We start from the raw sequence: 26,811 nt of genomic DNA, 5'->3' as shown, positions 1-26,811 counted from the left end.
CAGGCGCCAGCCACCGCAGCCATGAGCCGCGCCAAGTTCATCGGTGAGGGGGACGGAGGGCTTTGGGTGTGGGCATGGACTGTGTCGGGTCTGTGTGCCCGGCCGGGCTGCTCGCTTCGCCACGGGCCTCGCTTGGTGGGGAGCGCCACCGCTCCCTCCATGAGGGGCTGGGCGCGGCGGGCGGTGGGCGTGGGGCGCTCTGAGGAGGGGGCCTGCCCCTCACCCAGGCCTTGTCATCTCTGGTCCCACTCGTTGTTGCCGGGGCAAGGATGTGGGCTGCCTTTGAGACTGCAGGAAGCGTTTGGGAATGCTTCTGCCACTGCTGGGGGCTTCACATAGGGCACTGAGGGGCTGCTGTGCACCTCCTGAAAGTTATCCCTGAAATACGGGGTTTCTGGCCGCTTCTTATCCTTTTCTGTAGTTTTGCCATATTAGTCGTGGTTGTATGGAATTGCATGGAATTGACTTGGGAAAAAAAATGTTATTAGGAAATTTGACAGGAAGTATGTAAATAGCATCAGAAGGTTGGTTCAGATTGGAGTTTTATGTGAGGCATTTACCTGATCTAGTCGTAGGTGTCCCTGCCCACGGCAGGGAGGTTGGAACAAGATTTAACATCTATTCCAGCCGAAACCATTCTGAATTCTATGATTTTACTTTGGAAAACTTGCCCCCACGCTAGAAATCCCTCTAAAAACGTGTTTTCGGGCAGCTTGCAGAGGTGGGTGTTCCTGAGGCGGTGCTTCAGCGCTTGTCTGTGACGCTGTGGTTCAGGGAAGCCTTGGGAGCCCAGTGAAGAAGGCTTTGCTGGGGCGGCATCGGTTGGTGACTGCATTGCAGGTTTTCTTGTTTGTGCTGCTGTCCAGGCTGGAGGGGCACGGGCAAGAGGGAGGGACGTGGGTGCTTTCATGAATCAGTCTACTGCTGCTCCCATCTCTGTGGTGGCAGTACGTGAGGTTGCTGCATTTTTCCTTCCCTGTTACTGGTTGTTAGCAGAAAAAAAACTAGCAACTGTATTTGCGTGTGAAAAGGAGAATTAGTTGTGATAGTATATATGCATTGTCTTTGATTATGAGGGCAAGTCGTATACACTCATAGAATAAACCTGGAGTTACACAGAAGGCAAAAATTTTATTTTTCTGTCACTTCTAGCAAGGGTATGCTCTCAAGTTACACAAGTAAACTTAATGCTTATGCATTATACAGCCTGTCAATGTGGTAATTTGGGACTACTAAGATGTACTTTCCATTATTTTCTCTGGCTGGGTAATGCTCAGAATGAAACGTAGTGTGACTAGAACATCTAATTTCTATAATTTTTTTCATAGATATTGGCATTAATCTGACAGATCCTATGTTCAGAGGAATCTACAGGGGAACACAAAAACATCAAGGTGAATGTTTCTTTGTATCTGCTGAAAGAAGAAGATTAAAATGGAAGCCTCTTGTCAGAATGTGAAGTTAGAACTTTTTCTTTCTCCTCAGTAACTGGATGCTTATGAAGAAAGTGTGACAAAATAATTTGCTTGTGCAAAATATGCTCTCTGCTACTGAGTTGCTATTAAGTTGTCATACAGGTTAACTTTGCTTCTAGAGCAAAATGGAAAATTGTTGGTGTATTTATGTTAGGATTGCATGGAAGAAACTGATGTGAGAATTATGAACAGTGAACTCTCAAAGTATTGCGCTGCTCAGTTGTAGTTACTAATTATTAGTGATGCTCTTGCTCTCATGGCCTTTAGACACAGGTGCAAACAGAAAGTCTACTAAAGTATGTGAAAAACTGCCATTGACATCTTATGCTTAAATCAGATCTTCAGAGCATTATTGCCTTCTAAAGGTTAATCAAGTGTGGTTTGAAAATTGTTCATGATAGGCATTTCGACTGCATGAAGTGAGTTTTTAGTTGAAAAGTAGTTAAATTATGCTGTAAAACCTTAAGTTCAATTTATGAAATTTTGGTGAACTTCCACAGATGACCTTCTGGATGTGGTAGAGCGAGCAGTCAAAGTTGGTGTTAAAAAGGTATTTATTCTAATAATGTTCGTTTAACGCTTTAAACTGCTTTCTAATATTTTACTTTTTGATGCTTAGCACTAAAACAAAAATTTCTGGAACTTGCAATGGAAAATCCAACAGCATGAAGCAACAGTATTCTGTGCAGAGCATTGTCTTCCACCTGCACAGAATCATTAGATGCTGAATATTTAAGTTCAGTGGTATCATATGTGATATGCTTGTAAGATTTCTTTTGTACAATTTCAACAGAGATATTCTCTGACCTACTGCATTCAACTAGTATATAATTTTCCAACTTAGTGTATCATGGGCAGCCACTCCTGTCTTGTGTCCCAAGAGACTCATTCAATGGTTACCACTACTGATGAAAACTCAAAGGCTCTTCTGATAGTAGTCATTCAGATATTGCTATGTGAAAAGGAAGTTAGTAATTGCAGAAGAGAAGGGTGCTCATATATTCTTACAGCTGAGAGACTGGAATGTCTGCCAGTAAGTACTGGTGTATGTGTATTTAAACTGCAGTCTCCTTCTCTGGAGGCTTTCGAAACCCACCTGGATGCAATCTTATGTGGACTAACATAAGTGATCCTGCTTTGTCAGGGGGGTTGAACCCAATGATCTCTTGAGGTCCCTTCCAACCTCTAATGTACTGTGATACTGTGATTCTGAGCAGTTTTGTAAGTCTCATCTTGAAATTGGTGTTTGCAGCAGCGGACCTCGCTCCCTTTAGTTTCTACTTCCCTAGAAGTTTGTTTATTTGAGAATATTTCTGGTTTTCTGTATAGCTGCTGATTGATGGTAATTTTTTTGTGATTTTTTTTTTATTCCCCTGTGCTGTATGGACACCTAGCCAATCTTATCTTTACTTACTTCTCTGGTGATACAGTTGGGATGTGTCCATCTCTAATGGAGCATACTGCAGAAATGTCTGACTTGGTGCTGACTGAGTCTGCTATAGAGCACATCTAGGGATAAAAGTTGTCCAAAGACAGCATTGTTGGGATTTAATAGGATGTAGGATGCATTATCTTGGAAGTGGTGGTTCAAAAAAAGCACTATAAGTAACAATTCTGGAGTCATAATCTTCGATCTTGCAGGTAAAAATAAATGTGCAGAGCCAGAAATTCTCAAATTTGCAATCCCAATTCTGATACAGATGCCTTTGTTTTACTGGGTTTTATTTTGGGTGCATGGGAGTTTTTAATTTCTCCACCTATAACAGTTTCTGAATATCATTTCTGGAATGCGAATAAAGTTTCTTGAGTCATTGTCGTAACGAAGTTAGTACTGCTTAAATTAGATGTATTTTACTCATTTAATGGTGCAAATAGTATAGAAGATACTTGATTAAAAACTCAGGTTTGATACCTCATGTGTTTACTAGCTCCTGAGGTTTGTTACTAATTTATGAAATTTTGTCATATATACATTAATAGTTGTCTTTTGATGTTCTGTCTAGATTTTTTACTTATCTTAGTAGTTTTGTAAACATTCTGTTTGATGCTCAAAGAACGTATTTGCTGACAGCACTTTTTTCTTCTTCCAAGTTTTTGATTACAGGTGGAAGTCTACAAGATAGTAAAGATGCATTGCAGCTCGCAGAGACAAATGGTATTTTAACTTTAAACTTTATATTGTCAGTCAAAAATAAATTTATCTCCATTCTCTGAATTAAGAGTCCAAAAGGACCTGCCCCTGGAGGTGCTTACAGAATCTCACAGTAAAATGAGGAATTATGTTTCAGAATAGGATGAATGCATTGTGTGTGAGCTGCTATTTGGATGACCAGATGTTGGAAGATAAAGATTTCTAGATAAAAATAGAAATCACACAAAGCTTCTGGAATAAGATTTTGTTACAAAGCTCTCTTCTAGAAATGAACTGGAATGCCTGTATGGTGTGGAAACATGTTTTTGGTGGGTTTTTGGTTGGTTGTTTTTTCTTACTTACAAATCTATCATGACAAGAGAGGTATCTTCTCTTTAAGGTACTTGGGTAAATCAGGCTAGATATTGCTTGTGAAATTCTGTAACAGCTAATGCAGAGTCATGCAATGGGAATCACAGCCTGTCTGCAGATTTCACAGCTAGCATAACCTGAGGCATTTTGAGCGAAATGTATTTCTAGATGATCTCAAGAGGTCTTTTCCAACTTCAACAATTTTATGGTTTGTTGAAGGCAGCTCCACCAGAGTAATTCAGCTTTGAGTTTCAGTTTTGGAGCGTGCTAAATAATGTGTTCTCAAAAGAAACACACACATGCTTGAACTGGAGAGAGTCTGACATTTTGAAAGCAGAAAATAAGTGTAATAAAATCATCACCAAGCTAAAGATATTCAAAGGGAGTTGTCTTAAGATTATGAGCAATAAAAACAAAAGTCGAGATGTTGATACTGTCTATACCTTATGTATTTTTATGTATTAAAGCTTTCTAATGCTGTCTTGATTCAGACATGTTTTACAGTACGGTTGGCTGTCATCCTACCCGCTGTGGAGAATTTGAGCAGACTAGCCCTGAGCAATATTTATCTGAATTAAAAAATCTGATTGAAAAAAATAAGAGAAAGGTAATAGCAGTTGGAGAATGTGGCTTAGGTAAGTTTTATTTTAGTACTTCAATTTATTTATTTTTTTCTCTTAGACGTGTACTGAAAAATCCAAAACACTAAGTGCGTTTTTTGTTCTTTCTGTTTATAGATTTTGATAGATTAGAATTTTGCCCAAAGGACATCCAAGTCAAGTAAGAAAATTTTGATGACTCTAAATCGACTTGTAGCAATTTACAGGAGTGTTTCCTGTCTTGTGTTCTACCCTGTAACATTTTGTCAGCTATAGAACTGCAGTTTGCAGGGTTGGCTCTGGGGATTTTTTTTTTACAGTAACGGGACTGTGAAAAAAGACACCTGTATTCAAGTAGTGCTATGTGCTGAATTTTACTACCAGCCCAGTGTTGAATTAGCTTGTCTTTATCTGTGAAATTGATTCAAATTTGTCGGTTTCTGTGTTTGACAGGTGTTTATTCTTGCTAATACTCAACTCTTAGAGGCTCATGGGGAAAGTAACATAACTGTGAGAGAAGAATCATGAGGTTGTTGATTGAAAGGCAACGGGGGGAAGGGAACAGAACTGTCGAAAAGAGTAAATCAGCAGTGGAAAGAAAAACCCAACCTTTTACTAAGGGAGGTATTAGCTGTTGAGATTAGTGTTTTGAAGTAATATATCTGTGCAACACAGATACTCAACAGAAGAGCTAGCACAGCCCCTAATATGAGCTTCTATTCTTGTATTGAGAACTTCTGGCTATCCAGAGGGAACTGATTGAAATGTGATAAATGCAAACAAGTTGGGTGATGTATGAATTGCCCTTGCCTGTTACTGTTCTGAGTAAATTAGTCACTGGGGGGCAGTGGTTAGTTGTTGTTTTTTCTAGTTGCCACCTTAGCAGTAGGTAATTTCTTCATAATGCTGTAGTCATACAGTCCAACATTCAGCAAAGTGGGGAGAATGTCTTTTTTCTGGTAGAATTCAGTGTACAGTTTGACAAAGCACATTTTGGAGCATAACTTGTTTCTTTTTCTGTGGCAAACTGCAACACTGGTGAAGTGTCATTTTAGGGTCCTTACTGCTTTGTTATTGGGAGAAAAAATTGTATCTGATTTTCCTTATCCGAAGAACTGTACTGAAAAACTTCATTCTAATCAATTCTGCTGAAATTGGGTGTGAGGAAATAGGTGACAGGGTGGAACTGAAATCACTTTTAAAGTGGTAGGTGAGTCCTTTCTAACTGAGTTTGATAAGGACAGAAAGTCTTTATCTGAACTATTTCAGTGAATTATATGAAATACGTAACTGGTTTCTCAGAGTTCTTTGGAGGCCTTTCCTGGAAATTGCTGCTGGAAGGGGGTGATTTCTGCTAAATGAATGCTATGATGTTGGATATAGTCTGGCTTTCATGATGTTTAGCAGACTGGATGGATGTCAAGTTCTTCAAATTAAAATTCAATGTATGCTGGATTGAGCTAAAAAAATGGAAGGTGAAGTGTGAGATGCATGGGCACAGGTCACTGTTTTTCAGCTGACCTCTAGGTCAGGTTTTGTAGTCACTGGAATAGCTTGCAAGCATCTGCAATTAGCTGTAGAAGAGAGGTATGGTAGTTTCCCAGCGAGTAGTATTAGAGCATGACCTCTCTTTTGTTTAATGTTTAATCATTAGTTTCTAGTTAGTTATGCTGCATTTTCTTCTGGATAATTCTCACCTGTAAAAGATGAACATTATTTCTTTAATCCTTTTTCTTAGATTGAAAAAAACTAATAAAAGGTGAAATTCCTTTGTTGAAGTAGCCGTAAGAACATTTGTGCTGGAGTTTTTCTCCATTCCTGTAACTTTCCCAACAGAAAAAGTTGATTTGAATGGTAGGTAGATGAAGGTACTCCCTTCATATAATGCTGAAGATCACGTAAATGGACTGATAAGTGTATAGAAGTTTCACTTCTCTTGTGCTACTGGAAGGGGTTTGTGGAGCTTAGCGACACAAAAACAGGTTTCTTAACTAGGTTTAGGGGACAAACAAAATCAGATGCACTGTAATCTAGAATTGTTTGTATAGGGAAATTCTACCTCAGCAAGGCAAATTTGCTTCAGTTTCTTTATTGTCTTGATCCCAAACCTGAAAATATTACAGTATTTGAACTTCATGGTCAAAGCTAAACCTGCAAACAACAGTGCAGAAATATTTTCAAATTTCTTTGCTGGGAAGCAGTGTAGAACCAGCATATGTTGAATGATTTTACTCACCCAAGGGAAAGGTTGTTCCTTCAGCACTGGAATTAGCGTGGTTTAGTTCCCTACTGACTTACTTTGTTACCATTCTGATCACTCTTGTCTGGTTTCTTCATGCTTTCTCCTTTTTCCTCCCCTTTGATAGGGCAAGTAGCAACATGTGGTAGACTTCGTTATTGTTAGGAAGGGAGGAAGTCTGAGTTGCCTTTTCCATTTGTAGGGACACTAAACTTTGTACTTCCATGACCATAACCTTTCTCAAAATTAGGTTGGAATTGGCAGTTAAGTTACTTAAGGGACTTTTCTGCAGCTCAGTTGCTAAAATTTCACTTCCTTATGAAACAAATCTTCTGGTTAAAAAAAAGAGGTAAAAAACAATAATCAAGCAATTGCAGCTATTTAACCAGAAGAGCAATCATGAGTTGCAATTAAATTTATACTTAGTCAAACAAGCTAAACTAAACACAGTATCTAGACTACAAAGAAGATTCAGAGTAGTTGTAATTAATTCTCCTGAGTTTGTGTTGGTTTTTAATGCCACAGTGGATTTCTGTTGCACCTGTTCTATCTCAAAGCTCTGCATTGAAAGATACGGAAGGTAACTTTTGTCAGAGAAATAACAACATGCAATACTCAGGAAATAGTGAAAATTACAAAAACCAAAATGACCATTTGCATTCTCTTTTGTATGTTTGGTCATTATTCTTATTTATATGCTAGGAAAATGTAAATCAGAGTAATGGTTTGCTGCCACTTTCTCTTGATTGGAGTGTGAAACACACACAGCAGTATGTGGACACTTGAGTTTCCCTTTGAAATGTTTCTGATACCTGATGATGGAAATGCTCCATTGTCCTGCACTGCTTGTAACAGCAGCACCTGAAGAAATCCAGTACGTGCATACACTCCCAGCGTGTTGGGGTGGGCAGTGCTGTTCTGCCTTGTCCAAATAATGTCATCTTTCACATTCATATGGATAACCAGTCATCTATGCACTGCCTTTTGCCATGAATAAGTTTCCTGAGCATTGGTAGTTGGCATGCGTGGGTGTGGCATGGCAGACAGAAATAGTAAATGATAATGCTTTGGGATCAGAACTAGTTGGAAATTACAATGGGTTAGTTCGGCGCTAACCGGTTTCCTTTGGAAACTTCACTGGAGAAACTGGCTACCTAGTGACCTTCCCTCTGCCCATGTTTGTATGTCTCTTCATAGGATGGCTGCCTTGCTGTTACTGCTCCTTCAAAGGAAATACTAGGAGTAGAAGGTAGGGATAAAATGAGTGAAAAAAGAAAGGATGCAGGCACACAAAGGAGAGGAGGAAAAGCAGTGGAAGACTTTAAAAGAGTGAAGATAATAGGCAGAAGTAAGATGCCTAATACTGGTGTGTGTTCCAACTCAAAAGAAGAAAGACTGACTTTCTTGGAAGGGCCAACAAAAACTTGTGGTTGTTATTGTACAGGGCAGCCAGCTCTGATACAGTTTTGGCCATTTTGAGCCTATGGAAGTCTGCATAGTACTCCCTCAGTCATCCTGACAGCATTTACAAGGGCTTCTTGAAATGGTGGCTCCTCTGATCCACATTCAGTCATCCCTGACATTTCAAGTCTTTGTGGAAAGATCAGTCAGTTTCTTATTCTTTAAAAATGAATACTAAGAGTGAACTTCCACACTATGCCAGGGTATAAGTTGAGCACATGTATGCATTCTTCAGTGCTGATCCTCCTGGCCACTTCTTACCTGTTTTCCAGCATAGATCATTACTATGTGAATATATCTTGAGAAAGTTCCTTTAAAATCCTAGCATGACTAAGAGCTTTTTCATGGCAAATCCATTAATTGTCTTTAGTTATGGAGGTAAAAAGCTGGGAAAAAGCTCTTCTACTGTCTTTATTTGATCAAACACTGAGTTTGTATTTAAAGATGATTTTGATTTTACAGATATTTTGAAAAACAGTTTGACCTGTCAGAACAGATGCGATTGCCCATGTTTCTCCACTGTAGAAATGCACATGCTGAATTTTTAGGTGGGTTTCGCTTGAGAATTTCATATTCAGAGCAAATCGTGCACATGAAAGATCTGGAAACTTGAATCTTTCACTTTTGTCTGTTATAAAACTGTCTTAACATTTTTTTTGTTCATTTTATAGACATAATGAGAAGAAACCGAGATAGATTTGCAGGAGGGGTGGTAAGTGTAGCCTTCATTTTTACCTGTGCCTGTGAATGTTGTTGCTTAGTATGCAAGTTTTTGTTTTACGTGGGATGAGGATAAGCTTCCTGTTATATGATTTAAGTTATTATTGATTAATAAGTATTTTATAGTCCCTTTTAGTACTTTTCCTTGCTTACTCAACTGTTTCACTTTTTTTACAAGGTAAGAAGATAGTCTCAGTAAAAGCTCTGCAGCTGACACAATCAGTTTTTCTTGGCCTGTCAGAAGGACAGTTAAGGCACCTTAAAACTGACACTGGCCTTTTCCCAATTCTTTAGTGTCTATAACCACAGTGCGTTCAGACCAGAGATAATTTAGATGCATGTTCCCAGCGGAAGCTGTAACCTCAAATATTTGCTTCTGATGTTAGACATCATTTTCAAATTAGATCCAGATGTAACTTTCAATTACTTTGTCTTTTAGATACTAAAATCATGTATTTTGGATGAAATGGTTAGGAAGGTCCAGCAATACATTGCATTATGCCAGGCCTTTCTGAAAGTAATAAATACTTGGATCATTCTAGCCTATTCACATCAGACCACACCTCTTACATGTCTCAGTCCCCAGATTCTGCCTTTATTACCACACAAGCTTCCCCTGTCTCAGTACTTTGCATGTTGTGCACTTAATGTAAAGCTGTACGGTCTCTCCTTTTTTTTTTTTTTTTTTCCCTGCAAAACTGATAACTAGTGAACACGTCTCTCCAGAGGGAGCAGGCACTCTCTGCAACTGACTTGCCTCAGTTGTAGCATGGGATAGCAGACAGTCCCTTTACTCCACTGGGGCTGAGAAGCTGCAGGTCCCAGATGCATTGTGCTGTTTGGAACTTGTGACCTGTCACTTGGCTCTGTTTAATCCCTGGGATGACCAGATAGACTGCATCTCTAGTTCTAGTGGACTAAAAATCTGTAGAGAATGTAATACGGCTCTTAACTGTGTCCCTAACAGTGCCCTGTAGGGAGTACTGAGGAAAGAATGTAAAATGCAGCATGCACAGGATTTGTTCCTGAGTACAGTCTCCCAGTGATCAGCTCCAGGAAGGTCCTGGGCCAAAAGCAGTATCACTGGATAGGCCTTTTTCTGTACATAGTTACTGCTAATAAAATGTAGGAACCACTTCTATTACCATGTCTGATCATTAGGTTTGTATTGATGTGTAATGCATACTATCCAAGGTATTTGTGATGCAAATAAACTGATACATGCTTCTAAATGAATTTTGAATTAAGTATGTGTGTTTGTATCTACATGTGCATCTATAAATGTTCTAGGTACATTCTTTTGATGGCACAAAGGAAGAAGCAGCAGCTATAATAGATTTGGATCTTTATATTGGAATAAATGGCTGGTGAGTTCTTTATAAGAAATAAAGCTATTTTGAAACATCAGCTGCTTTCTTTAAATGATGAGGTCACATTTTCAAAGCTCACTAGGCAATCCTCTGACAGATTTAGAATTGGACTCACTAGTCTGTTAGCCGTATAAAATTCTTAACACAGAGGTCAGTGAGTTAATCTAGTCTTAGGTCCATTCTACTAACCTCAGGTCAATCCCTGTTTGTAAATAAATAAATATTTGTAAATAAATAAGGTTGCTGAAGGTGGAAGCAGTCCTTCTGAGAAGTGTTTAAAAAGGCTTAAATTCAGGCTGCCATGTCAAATCAATGTAATGCAAATAGAATTCAAGCAGTCTCATCTACTAGTTACGCAGTCTGAATTCTCAGCAGTCATCTGGCCAAAAGCCAGCCAGCACCACTTTAGAAGCTGCATGGGCTGCTGAAGCCAGGCAAGGATGGGCAGTGCAGGCAGGGGTTCTGCATGCTTACTAGCGTGAGATGGCAGCACTGAGGAACTCTCCACTATTTTCTGCACAGTCTGAATTTGCACGCAATGCTTTTTAAAAATGAAGTCAATTTTATTCACTGACAAAATTGGGAAGCTCCCTTTGCTGCAAAACATTTAGGCGAAGTAACTACTTTTATATACCTTTTCTGGTTTGTTTTTGGTGGGTTTTTTGGTTGTTTTTTTTAACCAAACTCTGATTTTTCTAGCTCGTTGAAAACAGAAGCCAACCTGGAAACACTGAAATCAATTCCCAGTGAACGATTAATGATAGAGACTGGTAAGGTTTTATAGCTTGGTCAGTTTGACTTAAACTCTAATGGGCAACAAGATGTACTTCTGTAGCAATGACAGGGTGGAATCAAGACCTAGTTGTTTAGAGCAGAGAAAGGACTGGCTGTTCTTCTGCTTTGGAAAGCCATTTACAGACTCCAGAAATTCCTTTTCAGCCTTCTATTGGAAGGACTAAGCTGCCCTGTCAGTTCCTGACATTGCAGGGGAAGATGGAAAGGACAAATTGATAAGCCCAGATTTTTAAATGCACCTAGGTACCAGAATCCTGGTTGAATATCTGTTAAAATCTGGCCATACACAGGGCAAGGGTGTTGAGCTTGCCACAGGCAGCAGTAATAGCGTTTGGAAAACACAGCTCCTGAAAGGGAGTAGGGCAGAATGCTTAAATTCCCCTGTTGGCCTAATGAGCAGTGATTGTAACTGACTGACAAGTGGTGCCTTTTTTCTTTTCTTTTTGCATGTTCATTTCAAGTATTACATATTAGTAACTGTCAGTTACACAGTATTTTAATTTCTGAATCTGAGAAAGGAAAACCACAAACTGCCCAAATCCTTACATCTATTTGCACATGAAGTAAGATTTTATAAGGAAGTGTCTGTGGAACACGTGCAGTGTATCTAGCTATCCGTAACACACTGCAGGGAATTAGTGCTGCATACTATTATTATTGATTTTTTTTTTTTTTAATTTTTTTAAAATGCAAAATCCTAAAGATAAGATTGTAAAAATCTAAATATTATGAAGATGTTAAATTGCCCAAATCTGCTAAATTCCATATTGCATTGGAATTGCAATTGATTGCAAGAACTTTCGTCTGTGGAAGTTGATTAAACTATTTCATGCTTTTCACAAATGATTGCATACTCTTAATTCTTTTTCCTTTCCTTTTTTTTTCCAAATGAAACCAGATGCACCTTGGTGTGGAGTGAAAAACACTCATGCTGGATCAAAATACATTAAAACTACATTTCCTACAAAAAAGAAATGGGAGATAGGGCATTGCTTGAAGGACAGGAATGAACCCTGCCATATAATGTAAGTGTACTGTGATTTAAAATACTGCAAAACTCCTGGGGGGTGAAAAAAAGTGGAAAAAGTAGTTTGCTGAAAGTGCAGTAAATAGATATTAATTCTAAATGTATTAAAACTTCTGCAAGGTATTGCTTTATACACAAAGCTTAAGAAGTCTTAATTTTCCCACTTCAGCAATTCTGAATGTGAAAAGCTCCCTGGCAGTGAAACTAGTATTGTTTTTCATGGAAAAGGGGTAAAACCCTTTAAAGTAACCTGACTTGAATAAATTTCAGTCAGTTGTTCCAGTTATTTTTAGAAGAGAGAGCACTGAGGCTGGCAGCGCTCCACAGAAGGGGCAGTGCTGAGACACCCCTGTGTTCGTATCACAGTGCCTGTGATATGAGCTGCCATCACATAGATTTGGTTAGGGCCATTTTTGCATTCTACCTCTGTACTTAAAAACACTGATTTGTGAAGTTTAGATATGAATGGCAGCTATCAACACACAGAATAGTTACCAAAAACTCAAGAGGCTTATGGACAGTTAGAAAATACAGAAACAGTGTTCTGCCACCTTTTCAAATACTTCCTCACAGAGGTGTGAAAGGCAGGAAAACACATCCCTGTTTTAGTGAGAATCTCAATTCAATAGCACTAAGAGATGAAATGCCTGCATTTTCACGACTGTTGCTGAAGTCTGGTCAGAATTAATGCCACTCCCAGTCATCATCTCGTTACCAACTCTCTGTAAAGGAATTTGGGAAGGCTGTTTCTTGCAGTGCAGTATGGGAATTAATTGTCAGCAAATAATGCTCAGCTATACCAGTCCAGGTGTAAAACCCGTTTCCTTGGTCAAAAGTGAGATTTACTTATTTTTGCTTTGAGGTCTGTATGCGTTTCTATGAAAAACTTGTAACTAACCTATTTGGAACCAGCTTTTGAAATACTGCCAAGGACACTACTAAATAATCTGGGTGGGTTTTGGGAGACCTGCAAGAACTTAAGAGAAGGCTCATGTTCCAGTGTTCTGACATCCTCACAGTGAAAAATTTTGCCTCATGTTTCCATGGAACTTCTTATGCCTCACCTTCCACCCACTGCCCCTTCTCCTGCCATTGGGCATCACTGAGAAAAGCCTGACTGCATCCTCTTGGCACTCACCCTTTACATATTTATAAACATTAATGAGGTCACCCCTTAGTCTCCTCCTCTCCAAAGAGACCCAGCTCCCTCACTCTCCTCTTAAGGAAGATGTTCTATGTCTTAAATTGTTTTTGTGGCTCTGTGCTTGACTCTGAGGGGCCCAGAACTGGACACAATATTCCAGATGCAGCCTCACCAGCGCAGAGTAGAGGGGGAGAGCCTCCTTTAACCTACTAACCACAGCCCTTCTAATACATCTCAGAATGGCTTTGGCCTTCTTGGCCACAAGTGCACATGGCTACTCTTAGCCATGATTTTGCAGGGGGGGGTTTCTACTGGAAAAAAATGAAAGTATGACTTGACTTAGGAACTGTACAGAATAGACATCTTTTTCAGAATGATTGACACCACATAAGTGCAGAAACAAATATTGTGGCTTGGTTTTACGGTACTTCGTGTTACAATTATTCATCCCTTTTGCTACCTTTTCATGGCTTCTGTCAAGGCCGCAGCCCTTTCAAACTTGAATGTGCTTGTTTAACATTTACTGCAGCTATCTGAACGTGTTCATATAGAGAAGGGGGAGGCAGCAGTAAGTTATTGTAGTAGTTACACTCTTGGATAAGGCTGCATCTGAAATTTAAGCTTTGCCATAGACCAGTTTATTCATAGTGCAGCTTTAGCCTTGAAAGGCTAGTAAATTTCAGTCTGGAAAAATCAAGACCAGTGATAAAGACACCCACAAAATGACACTTTCTTTGAAACAGAAAGCTGTTTAATTACCTCCAAACAAGAGTCAAAAGACCAGAGATTAATCTGTACCAGTGAGCCACCAGTGTCTGGTGTGAAGGGAATGGCAGTTAGTGACTTTAAAAGTGAGCTATTTGCTTCTCTGAGCACTTCATCTTGCTGCTCTCAGCACTGGTTTTAATTCCAGGTTAATCTTAGTGACTTGTATATACACATGCAGCAGGCTGAAGTATATTAAATACTGAGTTTTGAGTCCTCTAATATCAACCTTTCTTTTTTAGTCAAATACTGGAAATAATGGCAGCAGTAAGAGAAGATGACCCACTTGAGTTGGCCAATACTCTATATAACAACACTATTAAAGTCTTCTTTCCAAATATATAAAGTTGTTTTTCTTACATTTATTCAGCACAACTTTAGTAAATATATTGAAAAAACTTTATCGTATATGCAAGTTCTTATCAATGGAAGCCAATATGTAGTTTGTTTTGTTTTTTTTATGGTACAAGATTAAAGCTGCTTGTGAAAAGATGGTTTGCATTTGTGCAGTTTCTCAGCCCTGTTTCCCTTTCATCAAGATTCAGGATCAATTTAAGGATAGCCCAAGTCAGCAGTTCTTGTTAACACCTGTATGTGGATCAAGGCAAATAGCAGGCTGCTGAGCTGATGCGTAGAGCACTTCAAGATACTACTGGTAGTCAGGAAGTGTTGAGCACACCAATGTCATGCTTTACTACATCACCAGATATAGCTTAGCAGTTTCTCTTTTGTTCCACATATGCAAATGCTCTAACATTGAGTCTACCAACCTACATTTTTCTCTTTTAAAAACACAGCTCACTAGTTTTTAAGCAATAAAGCTCTGCTAATACTTAATTTCTAAGTAAATCTGCTTTGGTTCAGGCTTTTAATTCATTATTTTACCTTTTCACTGGTATTTTTCATCTGCATTTAGAACTCAGTGATTGGGGATTACTGGTATACAGTCTTTGGCACAGCATTATCACTACATCAATTAAAGAGTGTTTTTTCCAACCATCTTAGAAACATGTGAAAACATTTTATTCCATGTACAATAATGTACATAATTTTAAGGTGGTCATGAAAGAGACCAGCCAAAATTAGAGGTATATTTACAGTAGCACACACCACAGTAAACAACCACCATTCACAGATTCAACACTGAGATACTGCTGTTGTGCTTAAGTACAATAACTACAAAGTGATGTTTTTATTCTGTCGAACTCAATCTGAAACAAATACCTCACGGCTTATTAAAGGGCATCTTAATCACCAAGAGAGTTAGAGTCAACATTAACAGTCTCGTTCAAGTGCTGGGCTACACAGTCACCATTTTCCTCATCACTATCAGAACTATCATTATCTTCATTTAGTTCATTTTCAGCATCAGCAGCTTCTTCTGCAGCTTGTACAGGATTTTCATTTGGTGCCACAAACCCGTTGTTATTAGATATATTGGCATTTTCCTTGTCCTCGATGTACACTTTCTGATGGCACATCGGGCAAGTGTCCTGAATGTATAGCCACTTCCGAAGACAAAGTGCATGAAAGTAATGGTTGCATGGAGTAATGCGAGCAGAGGTGGTGAACTCATGGTAGCAGATTGCACAGACATCATCTATTTCCTGTAACCGACTTCCTTTTACCTCTGGAAGTGAGTTTATCTTCTTAACAGCAGTTCGGCGATTTATGAAAGTCTTCCAGCCGTTCTTTGCTTGCAAGTAGATGTTGAAGTATGCATGTAGACACATCATGCACGCACGGATCTTGCTTCCTGATTCAAAAACCATGGTGTAAGCTCCATTTCCAAACATGATTACTCCAAATATAAACTCAATAATATTGCCAGTTGAACGAACATAATAGACATAATCATCAAGTTTCTCCCATAGCACATTATAGTAGCCATCAATCATAAACAATATATAAACAGTGATAGAAACTATTACTTTTAGGCAAAGCTCTACACAGAATGCTGTAACTGCAAAAAGCCAGGTATTTAATGCATAGTGGTGCCAGAGGACATAGCTGAGCAGAACTGGAAGGATGAAAAGGCAAGCAGAAACAAACAGTACAGGGAAGTGTCTGCGGAACGATGACACGTGGGAGGCACTGAGAGACATCAGCACAGGGTCTGTCATTCCATGGATAAAATGCAGGACTGCAGTCAACAAAAGGCACATGTTTCGACTCAGGCGAACTAATCGTTCGTCTGGTTTCAGTCCACTTAGACCAGTCTGCAGAGCCAAGATGAAAAACAAAACAGGTGCTACAAAACCAAGCCTTTTGTCATCCTCATCGGTTGATCCGATGAAGGCCAAGATACCCAGTCCCAAATAATGCGCTATTGAGGAAATGACGGCACTCATGCCTAACACAGTTAAGGTAGAGTCACAGCCACTTATGATCAGGCTGCAGATCAGTTCCCAGCAGTTATCCCATGATATCAGGAGGAATTTTTCTTCTGTATTAGTTTCAGCCATCTTTACAACATATGTTAATACCACAGCTTGCGCTGTAAGCCTGGTTAGCCAGAAGACACGCAGTACAGCTGGAAACCGAATCCTCTTCCATGTATCTTCCATCAACAGCTGTAATCCATAAATGCGGTACATGTGCCTCACCAGCAGGTACACATACCGCACTGAGTAGTAAAACCACTTCATCTTCTTAACTAAAATGGCTGTGGTATTTAGTGTCAGAACTAGGCCTGAAATGAAAACTAGTATCTGACGGACATTTAAAGGTAATTCAACAATCAAGCCAATTACGGGAATCAGTATATCCAGGATGATGAGTTGAGAGTATATGGACTGCACATTTAGCAATGTAACATATCCAATTCCAAAGGTAAGCTGAAGGATGGAAAGTGCCATCCATAGCGAAGGTCCTTTATGAGGGAAGATCTGAATCCCAAATGCAGCAGTGTAGTAGGCACTGTAGAAGTTTATGTGCAAAGAAGCATAGTAATTCACTAACACTGAAGTCACAGCCAGCAGAAATGCAGAGGCGATCATATAAAACTTGAAAAGTGCTCGCTGTTGTAAGACCAGAACAACACTGGATACAAAGACACCTAAAAACAGATTGAAATTATTTAGTTCTCAGCAGACATTCAACAGACTTTAACGTATTAGCTACATTTATTTAATGTATCACCTCCCAGATTGTCACTTGCAACTTTGCACTACCAGTGGTTCCCCTTTCATGAAAAAGTCAGTCTCTGCATTCAATACCTCTGCACTGCAGCTGCAACACAAAGCCAAGGCAAGCATTAAGCCACATTACTATTAGATTCATCTGCAGTTTCAGACTACAGCACTGACAACTCCCAGCCTTTCAGCCTTCCTCTTGAAATCTTAAGGGTAGATAAATTCAAAACACAATTACCAGATACAGCATCATCTTTACAGGTAAAGTTAATAAGGGATGAGTGTTACTAAGTCCTTGAGCATAATACTCAACTACAGATGTCCAAGCTGGACTACTAAAGATAACGGTGACCAAAACAGTTCAGCTAAAACTCTTCAGTTCTCTTTCATTTCTGGTAAGGCATCCTGAAACAAAAGTCTCATGGACCTTCTGCAGTATATGGCTTTTGTACACAGAATCCAAAACTGCACCAACTGCCACTTTCCCAATGCCAGTGAGAACAGTCTTACGTTTTAGACATCAGGTTTTGATCCTGAAATGTTTTGTTCGCTAACATTTCCCTCATGCTGACCATGTACACATGACCATGACTGGAAAGTCTGTACCTGTCACAGTATCTATAGTACTTTGGAATTACATTTATGACTATGCAGTAAACTTCTGTAATGTAGCCAATGAATTTCATCACTATGTACTACCTAGGTAAGGACTCTGCCATAACACATTAAATTAAATTGCATTTATCACTAGATTCACTCCCTTAAACACTTTTTCTTCAGGAAACAGACTGCCTTTGTGTTGGGCATCTTGGTCTGCTTCCAGTCTATACAGCTGCTTACTCATACAAACCAGTTTGGAGAGATTTTGATTGCTACAACTCACATTTGATTGTAAGTTGCTTTCAATCTCTGTACTAAAGCTAATGAAATCACAAGTAATCCTCTTTTGGCTGGAGGATGGGTAACATCCATCTTTTCTAATAATTTTAGATTGTTCCAAATCCTCCATATTCAAGTGTTTAAAAAAATATTTCAAGCCATGGTATCTTGATTATAGGAATAAGTAACTTTGCTAAGAACCAGCATTTGTTTCCACCAGTAGTGTTCCCAAATGCTTATATTAAAACTGCCCTGAACAGCAAAAATAGCCAACCACCCACCCCAGCTTGGAGGGCTGAAGATGAGGGGAGAGGGTCAACATGAATCAATAGTAAAAGGTAGACTACAAGAAAGTTAATGCACGTTAACAGTATTCCTTGCCAGCAGCACTGGCTGATATAAAAACATTTTCCTTAACTAATCATTAACCTAGTAATGTTGTGAAGTGGACTGAAGAAAAGCCTCCATAGTTCTCAGAAAGTACCTTGTGGCACAGCTCAGCTCTATGAAAAGCTGAAAATTCATTACATAGAGAACTTTCATAAAAATAAGTTTGACACTTCTGTTGCTTTTTCATGCACACCACCATGAACACCTATGGGAAAAGTAACACTGAAAGAGTTTGTACTCTTTCTTTTCTCACAAGTCACAGAAAAGGCTCAAATGCCTGGAACAAGCTCATTGTTTACATAATTCTCTTAATTTGAGCCAAATGAGATGCATTTTGCACTAAGCAGGCTGCTCTGAAACACGCCTGTTAACAACAGCTCATTTTCTTCCTCACAGTTGCCAGCCTGTATTTAGATACTACAGGTCATCCTAAAACACACTGCACATGCAAGACCTCTAAAAACAGTACAACAGTCAACAGAAAAGCTTGACCTACTGGTTCCTTTAAAGAAGTGACTAACAGAAGGTAAACCATTTCTCTGAGAGCACTTGTGTTGAAAAAGTCAAGACCCTCCCCTCAAAAGACCACAGGAGGTAACTCAGGTCTTGGAAGGGGAGGTGAGCACTCCTCTGCCCCATCTACACTTATATCATTCAGTCCATCTTACAAGATGAGCCTTCTCCCTGTCCTACAATGTGTTCCCCACCCAGTAAATCCCATTCTCCCATGGCCTCCAAATACAGCATTTAATCAAACCAAACAGCTTTACTTCTAAAATAACTTATTGTGTTACACTGAATCCCTGCCTCTCACTTTTTTCCTTTAACTCCTGAAATTTGTCAGTCTCCACAGCAGCACACCACCTACTATTCAGCCAGTTGCAAGGCTCAATTACCTTTATTTAATCATGTAGAAGTGACAGCTTTATTTTTGCCCTAGCCCCAGCCATTCTACTTGCTTCCACATCTTTTTACAGACTACAGCATTGACAGCAACCCTGTGTAATTCAGTGTCCTCAGTGAGGAGGAACTGTGGTCTGAAGTACCAGTTTCACAGTCCTGGGGGTGGTGGTTCTCCTGGAATCAAGACACTTTCAAAAAAAAAAAAAATTGCAAAGACATGAAAGGTAAACATTGTGTGGAGACAAAGCAAGGTTAATGAAAAAGATAAAATTCTGCTCCAGTTGTAGAAGCTGGGTCTGTGCCTTGTACAGCATGGAAAATGTACTTGCATGGAAAATAAGTGAAGAAGCAGACCAAGGAATCCTGCAGTAAAACTTAAAAATCATAGCATTCCTGAAGAACTGTACTGCCAGAATATTTCAGAAAGCTATCAAATCTCTCAGAGCTACAGGCTTTTTATCTAGAGGACAGGTTTTGCATTTATCCTATGCTAAGTAGTATTGTGCTACAGGGAAAAAATGGACCAATCCTTCAAAGCCTGCAAATGGTAACTAAAAGGCCAACTTTCCCACTATTTAAATACAGAATGACCCAAAATAAATACTTCCGTTTATCCTAACAACAGCAAAGATCCAACCCTGTAATCCTTAATTCAGATGAAAAAACAGATGCAGAAGTACTCTGTTGCATGAACCAGATGGAAGGTCTTTAATACCATCTTTAAGTGCTTACATTCCAATTTTTCCTTAATTTTGGAAAGACAAGAACCGCAGACTGCTTGTCTCAAAGTACAACATAAGTCTCTTGACATAAACTGTTCCCAAAACTCTTCTGCAGGAGACAAGGGAGGGATTACCCACTTCTTCCCCACAAGCCCTTCTGGAAAAGTGATCATATAAATGCAATGCTGCAAAATGTCTTAATCTGTTGATCCCACATTTAAGCAAGATCATCAAATAACAGATCCACTGTTCTCATTTATGTGGGATTAATTTCAAGGCACTTCACACAGCAACTGATCATGCAATGAAGGGCTCCTAAAAAAAGTTGCTACTGCACTGCAATGTCATTTTTTAAAACACGGAATGATCAGTGGGAAGCACTCACAGCAACTCCACAAGTGAGGAACAAAGGGTCAAGAAAATGGGAGGCAGGGAGGAAGAACCCCTCTTCCCCATCACAGAGCTGTGGGTACCAGCTGCAAGGCCAGTCAGGACCTCCTCAGCCTTGCTTCTCCTAAGAGCAGCAACTGCCCCCGCCATCCTTTACTAAAGGAGAAGCAGCCCAAATTAAAATACCTGCTTTCGTTTGTCCCGTTCTCCCTTTGCTCTCCTACCTGCTATCCCCTTACAGGTTAGCCTTTACTTTTTCCCCTCTGCTCACCTTGGTCAATGTCATTGCCACCACACTTCTCACTATGTGCCTTTCCTTTTAACCTCTCTTCTCAGCTTCCTACCATCTATCTAACAGCAATACCATCTATTTCCTATTTTTATTTACTATGAACATCAAAAACCCACAAAATTAACATGTCACAGGCCTGCAAAAAAACCTTGCTGTATTTTGGATTCTCCTTCCTGTCTCAGGGGTCTCAACTCCAGCATGTGATACACAACACAGGATCCCCGGTACAGCAGTTTGCAGACTGGGACTCCAACCCAGCTGAGGCTACCTAAGACCCAAAGATAACACCTAGTACTGAAAATAGTATCACCTAATTATACCAGTGATTTTCAGCCTTCATCCCATGGAAGCCAAAAGTTCAAAAATAACCATCGGCAGGTTTCAAGAGATTTCTCTTTCGTTGGGGAACCAAATTCCTTGCATTTCTATACTACTGTGCCTATCATAGGGATTTAACAGCGTATTTCGGGAAGACATCACACTATTCAAAGTGCTTTCAAAGCAAAAATAAATACTCCACAGCCACTTAGTCACATACTTTCCGCCGAAAGGGGGGGAGGAGAAGAGGGGTCCCGCAGTCCCCAGCCCCCGCGCACATGGGCAGCGGCAGCCACGCCCGGAGCCGGCCCGAGGCTGGTCTCCGTGGGCCCCTGCACGCCACCACGGAGAAGCGGGACGATGCCACCCTGGAGAGGAAACGGAGAGAGCCGGCCTGTCCCCTCCGGACCGAGTACAGCGCCGGGACTCGGCGAGGCACAAGGGTAGGGGTGGTCTGGGGAAGCGGGCACCGAGTGGGGGCATGCGCTGAAGCTGGCAGGAGGAGGGAAGGGCGGTGATATATCCCGATCAGCCGAGGAGGAACTCGGGGAGGGGCGAGCTCAGGGCGGCTGAAAGGAGACGGCAGGAAGGGGTCAGAGTCAGGGGAAGGTGGCGGGAGAAGAGAGACAGGCCGCGATATCAGCCGACAAGGCGGTGGGCTGAAGGCACTGGGGAGAGCAGCAGCGCCCGTGCCCTGCCTGCAGATGTAAACAAGGCCAGCGGGGGGATATAGCAGCAGAAGGGCGTGGGTCCTGACCTCGGCCCGGCGGGGGTGCCAACCCCGCAAGGCCGGAGCTGCGCGGCGGACAGGGGAATGGCGGAGGGGCGGGAGGGGGGAAGGTCTCTCACCCAGCAGCCGCAGCAGTACGCCCAGAAGCGCGGCGCACAGGGAGCCCCCCGGCAGCGGGGACGAGTTGAAGATGGCGTCGATGAGGAACAGGCTGGGCACCCGCAGCGCGACCTCCAGCCCAGCCCGCAGCCGCGGGCCCAGCCGCAGCCACGGAAGCCGCGGAGGGCCCGGGGCCGCCATCCCCTGCAAGAAGGCAGTCGGCAACCCCTCTCTCGTGCCTCTTAGAAAGCGAAAAGGGGCAGGTGTGGGGGGAGGGCGGGCGGCGGGCTCGCTACCGCCCCGCACCCGCCGCCCGGGCCCCCCGCCGCGCCGCCGCCGCCTCCATGTTCCTCTGCGCTCCCTCGGCAGCGCCGGCCCCAGCCGGGCCGCGGAGGCGGGGCGGGGCGGGGCGGCGCGGGCGTCACAGTGCACGGCGCGGTTCCCGTGCGCGACCGCCCAAGCGCCACGGGGGAAGGCGTCCCTCGGCGGCGCGCGCCCTGCCTGGCGGAGCCGAGGGGCGGGCAGCGGGGGCTGGTGCCCAGCACACCTGCCGCAGCCGGGAGGCCAGCCTGGCTCTAGGGCCGGGGTTGCGTGAGGGGAATCCCGCCCCACTCGGCGTTGCGGCGCCGGTTTCCTTGAGGACGGGCGATGCGGCCCTACCACGGGGACGTGGGAGCGGAGATCCATCTGGGCGGCATTTCCGAGACAGCACGGGAGCTCGCCCTCCCGTGCCTTGCTCCCGGGAGGGTTCCCCTTTCCCCTCCCCTCCACACTGCATGTGCAGTAGCAAAGAAAAAGAAAGAAAGAAAAAACCCGCCATCTGCTATTGACGTGAGAGAGAAGCATCGACTCGTTCGCATGTTGCAAAGGCACTGCTTCACAGCCTTCTCCTTAAGAAGCTTGTGTGTCCCTCACACCCTGCCTGCGCTGCACGCAGCCCCTCCCTGTCTCTCTGGTGTCACCCTTTGCCGCCTGTTCAGTGACTTTGTCACCTGTAAGGACTGATGAGTGTTGAATTAGAGGAAGGTTATTGAGAGCTTCCTTTTTCTTGGTGTGAGGTGCAAGACCCTGCTCTTAGTCGTCGTATAACCATAGGTCAGAATGATATGGCAAGAAGGCATTTTTCTTCCCGTGCATCTGCACAGAACTCACAGATCCAAGGACTACTGGAAACGTCAAACTGACTTGCTTTGAAAAATAATAACTTAAAAATTAAATGCCAATGAGTGATCAGCCCATCTGAAACAGGGGTGTTTCCAACCCCCTAGCTTGGGCGAATCTAAAGCAGGTTTCAGGCCACAGCTGCAAGCAGCTTGTGTGCCTGTTGGCATCGGCGCCCTGCTGCCATTTCCTGCCAATGCTTGCCTCCAGCTTCACCTGCCCCAGCCCAGCCTTTTCATGAGTGACTAGTTCATGGCTTAAGCCCTTAGAAGTCTATTATTTTCAAAGGATACTGGATCAGTGAACATCAGTATTGTACAGGAACTTTCCTAAGCAATGCCTCACACGAACAAAGCCAGAAATGTTGCCAGATTGCTAAAGGATTGTATTACAAAATCCATGGGCATGGACAAAGTGCATGTTTTAATCACATTCTGAAAGGCGTAACTCTGACCTAGTAAGTATCTCCACACCAAATAAGAGAGGTTAGGGTTTAAAATGTGAAAGGTGTTAATTCTACTTGGGTTCGCAGATGGCTGAATCACAGTGATTCAGGCTTACCTGAATAGTTTTATGCCTCAGGTAAGTATGAAGCTGCTGAATACAAATAAAAGTATTTCATTTGAAATGAAAAGCAATGTAAATCAAGCAGATCTGGGTACTTGATAATTCCCAAAAAACAATAACTGAAATGCTAATTTTTATGAGATGTAATTTCAAGAAGGCATTCGCTGGCCTCCCAAGGCCCTTCTAATTTCATTTAATATCCTCATCAGCAAAGAGACTCTTAAGTCCATTTTTGCAATACAGGCTCCAGGATCAGAGGCAATGCTGTAGTACATATTTATATTGCTTTGAGGCTACGTGGATTAAATGGAATTCATTAAATGGATTTTCAGGTTTAAATATGGACATTTATCTGCAGGCATATTTTGCAGATGTTATTTAGGCATGTAAATACAATCATGGATATCTGCAAATTTGTGCCTAAACACAGTTTAGGTTCCAGGTTGCAAATAGTCCAGAAATCTAGTGCTAGTATAGTGCATCAAATCACATTTATTCGTATTCATCACAAAACTTGTTGCAGTGTGCAAGGCTTTTCATTTAAATTCGGTTTAAACCGCCGGGTTAACTGAATTACCCTACAGTGTGTAAAAAAGATGACACCTACTGGATATTTTTAATCTCGCAGCTTGCACTGCATACCTGCAAATAAGGAATCATGAACCCCTCTCAGACTTCCCTCTTGAGAAAACCAAGAGGGGATCTGATCAATGCCTATAAATATCTGAAGGGTGGGTGTCAAATGGAGAGGGCCAAGCTCTTTTCAGTGGTGAACAGTAATAAGGAACAATGGATATAAACTTGAATATAGAAGGTTTCACCTCAACAATGAAGAGAAACTTCTTTATGAGGGCAACAGAGCACTGGAACAGGCTGCTGAGGGGGGTTGTGGAGTCTCCTTCTCTTAACACATTCAAAACCCACCTGGATGCATTGCTGCGTGGCCTACCCTAGATGATCCTGCTTTTAGCAGCAGGGGTTGACTCAATGATTTCTGGAGGTCCCTTCCAACCTCTAACATTCTGTGATTCTGTGAAATTCAACTTTGTTACACTGCTGCAACCACTGAAGTCAGTTACATATACAACTGCAGGAAAGTTTGTTGTTTTATTGCTGGGGTCAAGTGCAGTCTCAACTTCTTTTTAAATTTGGAGGTTAAATCCTACTCTAAGTAAGTTCATATTAATATTCCTATAAGAAAAAGTTTTCTTAGTTGAGGACTTGTGCAATTTCTTGTCCCCAAACTAGGAGACAAATTAAGCAGAAAGCTCCTTTATTTGTCTAGATAGATGAATTGCAGAGGGTCCTGAACTCCAAGGTGAGGTTTGTTCCACGTATAGTTGTGGCTGGGTGAACCTGGCTTATTAAATGTGTCAAGTGTCAAGCCTACACCCCAGGACAGGGCAGTGCATATGCCCTTAGGGAGCTGTTTCATAATAAATAAGAACTTAAGGCTCAAAAATGCCTTCTGAATTATTTAATACACCTCCTGTGTCAGGCTATGAGTTAGGAAACCACAGATAATTTATTTCAATAACAAATACAAGTCACTGCAATTCTTTAATGCTCTACACAGCATGTAGCAGAAGGTTTGGGTTTCACTGTCAATCATGTAAAAATTTATTTTTAGGTTTTTTGGGTTTTGGTTTGGTTTGGTTTTTTTGTCATCTCAGAGTGGTCAAAATTCACATCATTTTTTCAAAAGTTGTTACCATTTTTCTATTTAAATATTTTAGAACAGGAGGAACTGCATAAACACAAATTACCATGGGCAGCATTTGAGTGATTCCTTGAACTGCAGCTGTGTCCTTGAACTGCAATAACTGGGCAATAAAGCAATCTTTAGTATCTCATGAAATGGCAGAACTGTATGTTTGCTGTGCCAGTTTGTGGAGGCCATGTCAAGGGTCTCTGCCCATATAGGGTGGCCACATCTAAACCCACTTTTTGGCAAAACTTTTGAGTTTTAAAAACTCTTCCTTTTGCCTAAATGACCTCGTGAACCCTTCAAGCCAAAGGCTTTATTGGATTTATGCCAGTGCTTACACCAGATATTACAAAATTACATGGTCTTGCAAAAATCATGGTTTTATGTGACTGTAAAGAAAAAACAGTGAAAAATACGCATGTCAGAATTTCATTTTTGCTTTTAGTAGATGTGGCAATTCATTATTTCCAGATTTTCTTTCTCCTTCTCAGATGTCTTTTGCCATTAATTACCTGGTATCGTTTTGCAGTCCTTATATAAGAACAAAGCTTCATACAGTCTTCCATTTTGTCATAACAGCTTTCTCATTACAATCAGTAAGGATGTCTATATCTGGACTGAAACAAAAAAAAAAAAAAAGAGTCATGAAAGGAACCTAAAGTAGATTTTCTTCTCCTAGAATAATATTCTAGCATAAAAGAGACCAATCTGCATTTTTTTTTAAAAGCCAAATATCAATGTTTTATTAATGCTGGCTTTGGTGGATTCAGCATGTGGGTGACACCCAGCTGTGCCCTGGTGAAGCTGCTCATTACATCCTGTGGAGGACAGCTTGTGTCATCATTTCTGCCTGCCTGAGCGCAGTGTTCATGGCTTTGGCAGCGTGTGCACTGCTCATGAAAATTACTTGCCAGCTAATGCAGATAGATGTGTTGTCTTTCCTCCACCTAACTTGTTCTGGACTCCAGTATAGATTTTCTTATGTGGCACTTCTAGGATGGTACTCGAAAAATATTTAAAGACTAATGTATTTCTACTTAACATTCAATGGAAACAATTTACACTCACAGGACTATTTTTAATGTTATAATTAGAGACACTGGTAGTTTTCACCCAAGAAAAGTTTATATCTGTGTCGTCTTCTGAAGAGAAGAGCAATTCAAGATAACAGTTGAAAAGCTAAGGTAAAACCTGTAAATATTGTTCTGACATTGGGACATTTTCAGTATATTCAGAATTTCATTATAAAAATCAATGTGTTGAAGATTAGTTATTGTATTAAGTTTGAGGTTTATTCATTCACTACAGCCAAATCCATGGACTTAAGACAGTTCTTCTAAAAAAAAGCAAAGAAAGCAGAAAGCAACTTATTCATAGTAAACATCTGAGAAAACAAATTGTAATAACTTGTTTGTGTGAA

General features: G+C 41.1%; 2 protein-coding genes across 2 annotated transcripts; one reads left to right on the top strand and one right to left on the bottom strand.

Annotated features, from left to right (window-relative positions):
• The first annotated feature begins 15 nt into the window (after positions 1 to 15).
• On the top strand, positions 16 to 14,464 carry TATDN1 (TatD DNase domain containing 1). The gene is made up of 12 exons (XM_054385637.1): positions 16 to 43; positions 1,329 to 1,394; positions 1,976 to 2,025; positions 3,567 to 3,630; positions 4,470 to 4,613; positions 4,716 to 4,758; positions 8,740 to 8,825; positions 8,949 to 8,989; positions 10,288 to 10,364; positions 11,067 to 11,137; positions 12,061 to 12,187; positions 14,341 to 14,464. The coding sequence occupies exons 1-12, from the start codon at positions 22 to 24 to the stop codon at positions 14,441 to 14,443; spliced, it is 894 nt and encodes a 297-aa protein (XP_054241612.1). The 5' UTR covers positions 16 to 21; the 3' UTR covers positions 14,444 to 14,464.
• An 881-nt stretch (positions 14,465 to 15,345) lies between these two features.
• Positions 15,346 to 22,156, bottom strand: RNF139 (ring finger protein 139). Its single transcript, XM_054385636.1, has 2 exons — positions 21,976 to 22,156; positions 15,346 to 17,156 (listed from the first exon to the last, which is right to left on the bottom strand). Exons 1-2 carry the CDS (start codon positions 22,154 to 22,156, stop codon positions 15,346 to 15,348), a joined length of 1,992 nt encoding a protein of 663 aa, XP_054241611.1.
• Positions 22,157 to 26,811: the final 4,655 nt, after the last annotated feature.

The sequence above is a fragment of the Indicator indicator genome, chromosome 12, assembly GCF_027791375.1.
Source record: "Indicator indicator isolate 239-I01 chromosome 12, UM_Iind_1.1, whole genome shotgun sequence".
Taxonomy (NCBI): Eukaryota; Metazoa; Chordata; class Aves; order Piciformes; family Indicatoridae; genus Indicator; species Indicator indicator.
The sequence above is the reverse complement of the archived record's forward strand: the minus strand, read 5'-3'. Positions and strand labels throughout refer to the sequence as shown.